The sequence below is a fragment of the Cetorhinus maximus genome, chromosome 17 (assembly GCF_964194155.1).
Source record: "Cetorhinus maximus chromosome 17, sCetMax3.hap1.1, whole genome shotgun sequence".
NCBI classification, from domain to species: Eukaryota; Metazoa; Chordata; class Chondrichthyes; order Lamniformes; family Cetorhinidae; genus Cetorhinus; species Cetorhinus maximus.
The window spans coordinates 94,187,132-94,199,271 of record NC_135895.1 but is presented as its reverse complement, the minus strand read 5'-3'; the positions used below and the strand labels follow the sequence as shown (position 1 = coordinate 94,199,271).

Sequence of the window (12,140 nt, the reverse complement as noted above, 5' to 3'; positions counted from 1 at the left end):
TATTTTCCTTAAATAAGGTGACCAAAACTGCACAAAGAACTTCAGATGCAGTCTCACCAATGCCCTGTACAGTTGTTGCAAAACTTTCCTACTTGTATACTCTATCTCCAATACATTTCATTTGCTTTCCTAATTACTTGCTATACCTGCAAGCTAACTTTTTGTGATTCATGTATTAGGATACCCAGATCCCTCTTAATGCAGCATTCTATAGTCTCTCTCTCCATTTAAATAAGATTCTGCTTTTCTATTCTTCACATCACATTTTCCACCATAATGTTCCATTAGCCAAATTTTTGCCCACTCACTTGACCTATTTTTACAGATTCCTTATACCCTCCTCACATCTTGCTTTCCTACTACCTGTGTATTGTCAGCAAATTTGGCTAGAATACACTCAGTCCCTTCATCCAAGTTATTAATATAGATTGCAAATATTTGAGGCCCCAGCACTGATACCTATGGCACTCCAGTAGCGACAGTTTGACAACCTAAAAATGACTCATTTATCCCGGCTTTCTATTTCCAGTTTAGAGAGCCAATTCTCTATCCATGCTAAGGTATTATTCTGGTCAGCTGGGCACATTGTTGCTTCCCACAAAGTTTTCCGCACCCCGGCTATATTCCACATTTCAGCCAGGACTTCCGATTCTGGCTGCAACACAAATGGCTAGCGCAGCCTCTCCAGGACAAGTCCGGAAGCATAGAAGATGGGCGAAAAGAAGACACACCCCCTTTTTATGACAGTAGCTGCGTATTCAGATAAGTTTTTAAAGGTCTCAAGTCTCAAGTGGGTGGGTGATTGGGTGGATGTGTATATGAATGACTAGATGGATGTGGAGTGGGTGAGTGAATGAGTGAGTGGGTGAATGAATGTGTGAGTGAGTAGTTGCTTCAGAGAGATAGTTGATTCGGGTTGGGGGGGGGGGTTAGTTGGGTGAGGCATTAATTGGGTTGGAGGTTAGTCGAGTTGGAGGTCAGTCAGGTGGGGGTATTAGTTGGGTCTGGGGTAGTTGGATGGAGGGCTCATCAGGTTAGGGTTAGAGGGTAATCAGGGCAGGGGGGCAGTCGTGTCAGGATAGTCGGTTGACTGGATAGTAAGATCAGGTTGGAAGGAAGTTGGATCGGGTAGGTAGTCCGGTTGGGGAGGTAGTCGGCTTGCGTCTTGTCATCAGGTTGGGAGATTGTCAGGTCAGGTGGTGGTCAGGTCATGGGGTAGTTGGGTCGGGGGGTGGGGGAGAGAATTGGGTTCAGTCCAGGTGGTTGGGGAGTGATTGGGGAGGGTCAGTGATGGTGCTCAGTTCAGTTACCTTGGCTAATCACTGAGTTACACCAGAGGTTAATTTCCCAGCCCCATTTTCTAAGGATCCCATGTTTATTTTAGCTATTCACTTCCTTTTTATCTACCTGTAGAAGTGCTAACTGTCTGTGTTTATATTTCTTGCTAGTTTACTCTAATATTCTATTTTTTCCCTCTTTTTTTTGTTGGTTTCTAAACTTTTCCTAATTTCCTGGTCTACCATTAATCTTTGCAGCATTATACAACTTTTCTTTCCTTTGACACCATCCTTAACTCCCTTAGTTAGCCATGGACGGTTCATCCTTTTTGAAAAGTCTTTCTTAATTGAATATATCTTTCTTGAGAATTATGAAATATCGCCTTAAACGTCTGCCATACTATCACCTTTCCTTTTAATCTATTTTTACAGTCTACTTTAGCCGACTTTGTCTTCATACCTTTGTAATTGCCTTTATTTAATATAAGACACTCATTTCAGACTCAAATTTCTCACCCTTAAACTGCAACTCTATCAGGTAATAATCGCTCTTCTCAAATAGGATCCTTTACTATGAGATATGAGACTCATCATTATCTGAGGAGTTACAAATGGAACTGAACACTGCAATCATTAGCAAATATCCCCACTTCTGACCTTATGCTGGAAGGTCATTGATAAAACAGTTGAAGATAGGTGAGCCTAAGGAACAGCCCTGAGGAACACCTGTAGTGATTTCCTAGGGCTGAGTTGATTTGTATCCAACAACCAAGACGATCTTCCTTTGTGCTAGGTATGACACCAGCCAGATGAAAGTTTCCCCCATGATTTCCATTGATTTCAATTTTACTACGAGGGTTCCTTGGTACCAGACTCAGTCAAATGCTGACTGATGTCAAAGGGCAGTCACTCTCACCTAACCTCTGGAATTCAGCTCATGAGCACGTTTGGATCAAAGCTAAAATTAAGTCTGAAGCCAAGAGGTCCTGGCACAACCCAAGTTGGTGAGTATATTGTTTGTGAGTATGGCTTGATTGCACAGTCAACAGCACCTTCCATGATTTTGTTGATGATTGAGAGTAGAGTGATAATTGATGGGGTTGGAATTGTCCTTTTTGTGGTCCTGGTATCAGCAAGGCAAGTTTATCGAAGGAGAGCGCTCATTTGTGAATAAAAGTATATATTTAAAATACAAATGCTCATATGAGTAAAGGTTTGGGCACTAGAAAACAAAAGAACAGACAACAGCTGAGTTTGTAAGGTGTACAATGGCCACAAGAACTGCACATGGGGATGTGTGAATGCGCACTTGGAACACACATGTGGATGTAACTATGCACTGGGAACACACGTGTGAGTGTGAGACGTGCACTGGGAATACACATGGTGGTGTGAGAGTGTACACTGGGAACACACATATGGATGTGAGAGTGTTTATTTATTTACTTATTCATGGGATGTGGGCATCACTAGCTGAACCAGCATTTATTACTCATCCTTAATTCCCCCTGAGAAGGTGGTGGTGAGCTGCCTTCTTGAATCGTTGCAGTCCGTGTGTTGTAGGAACACCCACGGTGCTGTTAGGAAGGGAGTTCAAGGATTTTCACCCAGCACAGTGAAGGAACTGTGATAGTTCCAATTCAGGATGGTGTATGGCTTGGAGGGGAACTTGAAGATGGTGGTGTTCCCATACAGCTGCTGCCCTTGTCCTTCTAGGTGGTAATGGTTCTGTCGGAGGAGCCTTGGTGAGTTGCTGCAGTGCATCTGGTACAGTGCATGTAGATGGTACACACTGCTGCCACTGAATGTTGGTAGTGAAGGGAGTGAATGTTGAAAGTGTTGGATGGGGTGTCAATCAAGCTGGTTGTCTTGTCTTGGGTGGTGTCGGGCTTCTTGAGTATTTTTGGAGTTGCACTCGTCCAGACCAGTGGAGAGTATTAAATTACACTCCTGGTTTATACCTTTTAGATGGTGGACAGGCTTTGGGGAGTCAGGAAGTGAATTACTCACCACAGAATTCCCAGCCTCTTACCTGCTCTTGTAGTCATAGTATTTATCCGGCTGGTCCAGTTCAGTTTTTGATCAATGGTAACCCCCAGGATGTTGAAAGTGGGGGGTTCAGCAATGGTAATGTCATTGAATGTCAAGGGGTGGTCGTTAGATTCTCTCTTGTTGGAGATGGTGATTGCCTGGTACTTGTGTGGCATGAATGTTACTTGCCACTTATCAGCCCAAGCATAAATAATGTCCAGGCCTTGTTGCATAAGGACACAGACTGTTTCAGTATCTGAGGAGTCGCAAATGGTGCTGAACATTGTGCAATCATCAGCGAACATGCCCACTTCTAACCTTGCGATGGAGGGAAGGTCATTGAAGAAGCAGCTGAAGATGGTTGGGCCTGGGACACTACCATGAGGGACTCCTGCTGTGATGTCCCGGGGCTGAGATGATTGACTTCCAACAACCACAACCATCCTCCTTTGTGCTAGGTATGACTCCAACCAGTGGAAAGTTTCCCCCCAATTTCCATTGTCTTCAGTTTTGCCCAGGCTCCTTGATGCCACACTTGGTAAAATGCAGGCTTGATATCAAGGGCAGTCACTCTCACCTTGCCTCTTAAGTTCAGCTCTTTTGTCCATGTTTGGACCAAGGCTGTAATGAGGTCAGGAGCTGAGTGGCCCTGGTGGAACTGAAACTGAGTGTTAGTGAACAGGTTATTGCTGAGTAAGTGCCGCTTGATAGCATTGACACCTTCCATCACCTAGCTGATGATCAAGAGTAGACTGATGGGGTGGAAATTGGACGGGTTGGATTTATCCTGATTTTTGTGTACAGGACATACTTGGGCAATTTTCCACATTCCCGGGTAGATGCCAGTGTTGTAGCTGTACTGGAACAGTTTGCCTAGGAGCAGCTAGTTCCGGAGCACAAGTCTTCAGTACTCATGCCAGAATGTTGTCAGGGCCCATAGCCTTTGTAGTTTCCAGTGCCTTCAACCATTTTTTGATATCATGTGGATTGAATCGAATTGGCTGATGACTGGCATCTGTAATGCTGGGGGCCTCAGGAGAAGGTCGAGGTGGATCATCCACCTGGCACTTCTGGCTGAAGATGGTTGTAAAAGCCTCAGTCTTGTCTTTTGCACTGATTTACTGGGCTACCCCATCATTGGGGATTGGGATATTTGTGGAGCCTCTTCCTCCTGTTAGTTGTTAAATTATCCACCACGATTCACAACTGGTTGTGGCAGGACTGCAGAGCCTAGATCTGATCCTCTGGTTATGGAATCGCTTAGCTCTGTCTATTGCACACTGCTTCTGCTGTTTGGCATGCAAGTAGTCCTGTGTTGTAACTTCACCATATTGACAGCTCATTTTTATGTATGCCTGGTGCTGCTCCTAGCATGCCCTCTTGCACTCTTCATTGAAATAGATTTAAGAACCCAGGTTGATGGTAATGGTAGAGTGGGTGATATGCCAGGCCTAGAGGTTACAGATTATGGCTGAATACAATTCTGCTGCTGATGGCCCACAGCACCTCATGGATGCCCAGCTTTGAGCTGCTAGATCTGTTCAAAATCTATTGCATCTAACACAGTGGTAGTGTCACAGAACACGAGGGAGGGTTTATTCAATGTGAAGGCAGAACTTTGTCTCCACAAGAACTGTGCAGTGGTCACTCCTACCAATACTGTCATGAACAGATGCACCTGCAACAGGTAGATTGGTGAAGATGAGGTCAGGTATGTTTTTTCCTCTTGTTGGTTCCCTCACCACCTGCCGCTGACTCTGTCTAGCAGCTATGTCCTTTAGGATTCCGCCAGCTCAGACAGTAGTGGTGCTACCGAGCCGCTCTTGTGAAGAAATCCCCCACCCAGGGTATATTCTATGCCCTCAGTGCTTTTTCCAATTGGTGTTCAACATGGAGGAATAGTGATTCATTAGCTGAGGGGGAGTAGTTGGTGGTAATCAACAGGAGGTTTCCTTGTCCATTTTTAACCTGATGCCATGAGGCTTCATGGGGTCCAGAGGCAATGTGAAGGACTCCCAGTGCAATTCCTTTCCGACAGTATACCACTGTTCTGCAACTTCTGGTGGTTCTGTCCTGTCGGTGAGACAGAACATACCCAGGGATAGTGATGGTGGTGTCGGAAACATTGTCTATATGGTATGATTCGGTGAGTATGACTATGTCAGGCTGTTGCATGACTAGTCTGTGGGACAGCTCTCTCAATTTTGGCACAAGCCTCCAGAGGTTAGTTAGGAGGATTTTGCAGGGTCAACAGGGTTGGGTCTGCCATTGTCGTTTCCAATGCCTATGTCAATGCCAGGTATGCTAGGCCAATTCAGAGGTCATTGTTGTGGGTCTAGAGTCACATGTAGGCAAGATCAGGTAAGGACAGCTGATTTCCTTCCCTAAAGCACATTAGTGAACTAGATGTTTTTATATGACAATCAACAATGGGTCACAATTACTGAGGCTAGTTTTTAATTCCAAAGTTATTAATTGAATTCAAATTCCACCAGCTGCCATGGTGGAATTCGACTGCATGTTCCCAGCATATTAACCTGGACCTCTGGATTACTAGTCCAGTGACAGTACCATTATGCCAGTGCCTCCCTGGGAGCACACATGTGGGTACGGGGGAGTGCACTGGAAACACACATTTGGGTGTGAGAGTGTGAACTGGGAATGGATGTGGGAGTGTCACTGGGAATGAGTGAGAGTGTCACCGAGAATGGGTGTGAGTGTATGTGGAATGAGTATGAGATTATGCGCCAGGAAAGGATGAGAGCATTCTTTCATGGGATGTGAACATTGCTGGCAGTCTTTTATTCATTTATGGGATGTGGGCGTCACTGGCTGGGCCAGCATTTGTTGCCCATCCCTAATTACCCTTGAGGAGGTGGTGGTAAGCAGACATCTTGAACCACTGTAATCCACATGGTATAGGTACACCCACCGTGCTGTTAGGAAGGGTGTGCGAGAATTTTGACCCAGCAACAGCGAAAGAATGGCAATATAGTGCCGAGTCACAATGGTGTGTGGCTTTGAGAACTCACAGGTGGTGGTGTTACCGAGTACTGCTGTCCTTGTCCTTCTAGGTTGTCCAGGTCGCAGGTTTGGAAAGAGCTGGCAAGGAGCCTTGGTTACTTGCTGCAGTGCATCTTGTAGATGGTACAAACTGCTGCCACTGTACATCGGTGGTACAGGGAGTGAATGTTCAAGGCGATGGACTGGGTGCCCATCAAGTCCTGGATTCTGTCAAGTATTGTTGGTGCCGCACTCATCCAGGCAAGTGAAGAGTATTCCATCACACTCCTGACTTGTTCCTCGTAGATGGTGGAGAGGCTTTGGGGATTCACAAGGTGAGTTACCAATTGAAGAATTCCCAGCCTCTGACCTGCTCTTGTAGTATTTATATGGCTGGTCCAGTTCAGTTTCTGGTCAATGGTAACCCCAGGATGTTTGGGGGGTGGAATTCAGTAGACGTTAATGTTGTTTGGGGGGGGGGGGGGAGGGGAAATGGTTAGATTTTCTGGGTGTCACGTCTAAATGTGTCACCAGGAATGTCCTGTGGGAATGCGGGTGAGGGTGTAATGGCAATAAGGGGGTGAGTAGGGAAATCCCTGAGCCGCAGTATCTGGCAGTCGCCTGTTTATTGCCGTCCTGTTGATAGGCGGCGCCAACTTTGTGTTTGCCTGTAGGAGGGTCCTGGTCTCGGCAAGGGCTTGCGGTATCGCCACGTCAGTGAGGCTGGCGGGAGGAATGAGGGGAGGGGAGGGGAAGGGAGGGGCGGGTTGCTGCGTGTGGGATGGAGTAGGGAGGGGGAAGGAGCTCAGGCAGCGGCGGAGAGGACATGACAGAGAGATAGAGGCGGGGCGATCCAGCCCCATGCGTGTCCATCAATCCCTTGTGTTGCCGGCTTTATGATGCTATGACTTTAAATATGACTGTACCCGGACACGGAAAGGCGCGGAAATTATCAGCGGGGTAGAGTTTTACCTGGCTGCTGAAAAATTGATGTTAGCTTTTCTTTCCAAAAAAAAAAATCCGGGCCTACTCACCGTATTAACGGTCAACCGAGACGGCTGGAAGGATTATAAATTTTAAATTCAATTCGGCGTTCAGTAAATCTGCTTCAATTTTGAAATTTCAAAATATATAATTTTGGTTTTTAATTGCTGATAACTATATATTTTAACTAAACTCATTCTGTTGGGCTCGCGCTCGGTTTGAATCGAATATCGAACGCGGGGCGGTTGGTCCAGGCGGCTCGCGCGGCCCCGGCTGGTGAGGAGAGGTGGGGGGAGGGGAGGGGATGGACTGCGACCTGGACTTAGCCGTCCAGCGGGAGCAGCTGGAGCGGGCCGGCCAGGCTCACTTGCTCCGCTTCTGGGACGAGCTGAACGAGGCCGAGCGAGCCGAGCTGCTGGGCGACCTGAGCGGCTGCCACTTCGCCGAGATCATGTGCTTCTTCGGCCGAGCCTTGCAGGTGCCGGCGCCGCTCCAGCAGCAGCCGCCGCAGATGGACGAGCAGATGGAACCGGTGCCCAGGGAAGTGCAGGGCAGCGTGACCAGAGACCAGGAGCGGCTCCCCGAATGGGAGGCAGAGGGTAAGAGCTGAGCGATACTGTGACTTTTGAAATCCGCTTTTGGGGGGGGCGGTGGGGGGGAATTTAACCCTTCCCCTGGGGAGGGGAGGGAGAAGCAGCCAACTCTGCATCAAAACTGTGCCCCCAATACATCAGATCGACAACCCATCGTCCCGTGTGATGCTTCCACATCCGACTAGCCACGTCAATGCACTGGGACACGTCGGATCGCCACCGAAGCGAGGTGCTGGCGGGGCAACTGAAATCTTACACCAGCAAAAGTTGTCTCCCCACAGGGGAGGAAGGCAAATAAAAACTTTTGTGTTCTATCCAGCATGGGGTGCACGCACATGGTTTACATCCCGGTTACACCATTTGGGTCCAGATGCCGCAGTAAACTTTTTTTTTTTTGCTTTATTTATTGGTCGTCTTCACCCTTATTTGTTGATCAACCTGGTATTTCAATTTTGTTAAACCGCTGCATGCTTTCTCTTACTTAGTCTTTGATAAAACGGAAACAGTACCTGTTTTTTTGCCTGCCCACCCTGTTTTGGTGGTCAGTTTAAGGAGTTGGTTTGTTGGGCTAGTGGTGCCAAGCACCAACAGAGGCACATGGAGCACATGAAGGACTGAAGCGTGTGATGGATGTGTTACTGGCATGTGTGGTGGAAATGGCAGGTAAGGGAAGGTGGTGGAGAACAAAAACAACAGATGGCAAGGGGAGCCCAACAACCAAGTTAACCCTGACTGGTGAGACTGTTTTTGTGAGCAATGAGATGGAATGAGAGAGATGGAAGGAATGGGATGGGGAATGGTATGAGAGGAATGGTATGGGAGGGTGGGTGCAATGCTGGAATTGGTTAAGTGTAGCAAAATGGCAGGGACAGTTATTTGATGCAGCTTATCATTTGGAAACTCTTCTTCCTGCTAAAAGCTAGATTTGAATGAAAAAGTTTGAGGAAAGCTGTCTGGTAAATTAAAAGAATACATCAGTGTTGATTCTATAGATGAAGAAGATGATAGCAGTCTTTACCCTCCACATTTTTTAGACAGTCTGGTTGTAATGCACATGCTGCTGCACGAACCTTTAAAGCAATGCTGTTGCAATGCAAGACTAACTTGACCGCAGATGTTTTGTGGGGCTGTGCTTGTCTTTCACAGCTAGTTTTTTCAGGTACACGACAATTTAATGACATCATTTTAAAGTAGAATGATTCATGGTTTCAGATGACACTTGTTGCTTATAATTTGCCTATCTCTAACATGTATTCTAATGTGTAGAGTTTTTAGAAACATCATTTAGATGTGACTGTTAATTTTGTGGCCATTGTGTATGCTGAAAGGCAAAAAAATTGTATTCTTAATGTAGAGTATTGTGGTTGTTTGGAATTAGATGTATGGCAGAAAACAAATCCTTCAGATGACTAACATGTGCTACTGAACTTGGAAGTAGTTAGTGGTTCCGAACAAAACACCGAGAGCATCATTGATATCATGGAAAAACTCAGCAGGTCTAGCAGCATCTGTGGAGAGGAGCACAGTTAACGTTTCGAGTCCGAATGACCCTTCAACAGAACTAAGTAAAAATAGAATAGAGGTGAAATATAAGCTAGTTTAAGGGGGGGTGGGACAAGTAGAGCTGGATAGACGGCCAGTGATAGGTGGAGATAACCAAAAGATGTCACAGACAAAAGGACAAAGAGGTGTTGAAGGTGGTGATATTATCTGAGGAATGTGCTAATTAAGGGTAGAAAGCAAGACAAGCAAGGTACAGATAGCCCTAGTAGGGGTGGAGTGGGGTAATGGAATCAAAAAAGGCTAAAAGGTAGAGATAAAACAATGGATGGAAATACATTTAAAAATAATGGAAGTAGGTGGGAAAAGAAAAATCTATATAAATTATTGGAAAAAAAGGGGGGGTAATCGGAAAGGGGGTGGGGATGGAGGAGAGAGTTCATGATCTAAAATTGTTGAACTCAATGTTCAGTCCGGAAGGCTGTAAAGTGCCAATTCGGAAGATGAGGTGCTGTTCCTCCAGTTTGCGTTGAGCTTCACTGGAACAATGCAGCAAGCCAAGGACGGACATGTGGGCATGAGAGCAGGGTGGAGTGTTGAAATGGCAAGCGACAGGGAGGTCTGGGTAACGCTTGTGGACAGACCGAAGGTGTTCTGCAAAGCGGTCACCCAGTCTGCGTTTGGTCTTTCCAATCTAGAGGAAATGCATTAGTTGCTCCCAATGCGGTTTCCTCTAGATTGGAGAGACCAAACACAGACTGGGTGACCGCTTTGCAGAACACCTTCGGTCTGTCCACAAGCGTTACCCAGACCTCCCTGTCGCTTGCCATTTCAACACTCCACCCTGCTCTCATGCCCACATGTCCGTCCTTGGCTTGCTGCATTGTTCCAGTGAAACTCAACGCAAACTGGAGGAACAGCACCTCATCTTCCAACTAGGCACTTTACAGCCTTCCGGACTGAACATTGAGTTCAACAATTTTAGATCATGAACTCTCTCCTCCATCCCCACCCCCTTTCCAATGTCCCCCCCCCCTTTTGTTTTCCAATAATTTATATAGATTTTTCTTTTCCCACCTACTTCCATTATTTTTAAATGTATTTCCATCCATTGTTTTATCTCTACCTTTTAGCCTTTTTTGATTACTTCACCCCACTCCACCCCCACTAGGACTAACTGTACCTTGCTTGTCTTGCTTTCTACCCTTAATTAGCACATTCCTCAGATAATATCACCACCTTCAACACCTCTTTGTCCTTTTGTCTGTGACATCTTTTGGTTATCTCTATCACTGGCCATCTCTCCAGCTCTACTTGTCACACACCACCCCCCCCCCAAACTAGCTTATATTTCACCTCTTCTATTTTCACTTGGTGCTGTTGAAGGGTCATTCGGATTCGAAACGTTAACTGTGCTCCTCTCTACAGATGCTGCTAGACCTGCTGAGTTTTTCCAGGTATTTTTGTTTTTGTTTTGGATTTCCAGCATCCGCAGTTTTTTGCTTTTATCATTGATATCATGGTTGGTGTCAATGGCCAAGGTGTCCCGTGGAATCTTTTCAATTCCACGCTAAAAGATTGGTTGTATTGAGGATGCATTAAAAGATTAGCAGAATGATTTAGAATTGGATTGATAAAACAGCAAATTAAGTTCAACATTGACAGTCTATGAATGATGCAATCACAGTTGAGTGGCAGTTTCCAGCAATTCTGGGGTCAGGTAATTAACTGGTCAGGCAACACTTGAACCACTGTGTTCATTATGGTTACCAAAACAGCTATGTGCTTTGGAGAAAATGCAATGAAATGGAGAGAGAAGAGCAAAGTATTGTAGATGCTGGAAATGTAAAACAAAAGCAGAAAATGCTGTAAACAGATATAGGTTAGTCAGGATTTATGGAAAGAGCTCACAAGTTAATATTTTGGTTACAGATTTTTAAATTCTGTAAAGTACAAATGAGCATTAAGAGAGATTAAGACACCTAAAGAGACAAAGGATGTGTAAATAGCCAAGAAAGTATGTCTGGGGAAATGAGAGAGATGGAAAACTTAATTAAAACCAGTTTGAAAATGATGTAGCTAAGTCTGAAGTTACTGACGTCAATGCTTGGCCCAGGGGCTTGTAGAATGCCTAGGAGAAAAATGAAATATTTTTGAAGCTAATAAGTGCTTTGGCGAAGTAGGGGTTTTAAAGTGATGACCCATAGGATCACACTTGAGGGCTACCACTTTGCTGTTTTATCCATTTCTTTGATGTAGAGGAGACTGCATGCTGGCAGCATATACAGTATGATAGGATAGAGGACATGTGTAAATTGCTTTTTCATGGAAATGTCGTTTGAACCCCTAAACAGTGATGCTGGAGGGGGTAAATGAGCTGGTGATGCAACTCGTATTTTTGCATGGGGAGCTATCTGGGGAAGTTTGAATTAGGAGTGATGAAAACGTGAACCAGGGTATCACAGATAGAACAGCCCCTTTGGAAAATGGCAAGGTGAGAAAAAGGAATGTGTTTGACAGTTGAATTATGTTGTGGATGGTGGAAGAACAAAAAGATTGATCGCAAGTGTGAAGTTGAATTATGAAAAAAGATTAGAAAATTTAAGCTGTACATTAAGAAATAAGTGGTTGAGGTATGTACAAAATTTTAAAATATTGAAAAGAAAGTAGTTGCAGAGGACACGCTTAGAAGAGAAACCCTTGCTACTATTTTCAGCTTGTCATCTTTACAGTCACTCATATCATCTAGACT

At 45.3% G+C, this 12,140-nt stretch overlaps 1 protein-coding gene across 5 annotated transcripts in view; it reads left to right on the top strand.

Annotated features, from left to right (window-relative positions):
• The first annotated feature begins 7,499 nt into the window (after positions 1-7,499).
• Positions 7,500-12,140, top strand: part of uap1 (UDP-N-acetylglucosamine pyrophosphorylase 1) — a 45,910-nt gene continuing 41,269 nt past the window's right edge. For 4 of the 5 annotated variants that reach the window (XR_013579353.1, XR_013579352.1, XM_078561621.1 and 1 more), the window contains exon 1: positions 7,500-7,894. Coding sequence is in view for 3 of the 5 variants with exons in the window: in XM_078561621.1 (XP_078417747.1) it covers positions 7,600-7,894 (295 nt within the window). In the remaining 2 variants the exon portion in view is untranslated. The remainder of the gene's footprint in view (positions 7,895-12,140) is intronic. The other variant, XM_078561620.1, reaches the window with a different exon arrangement.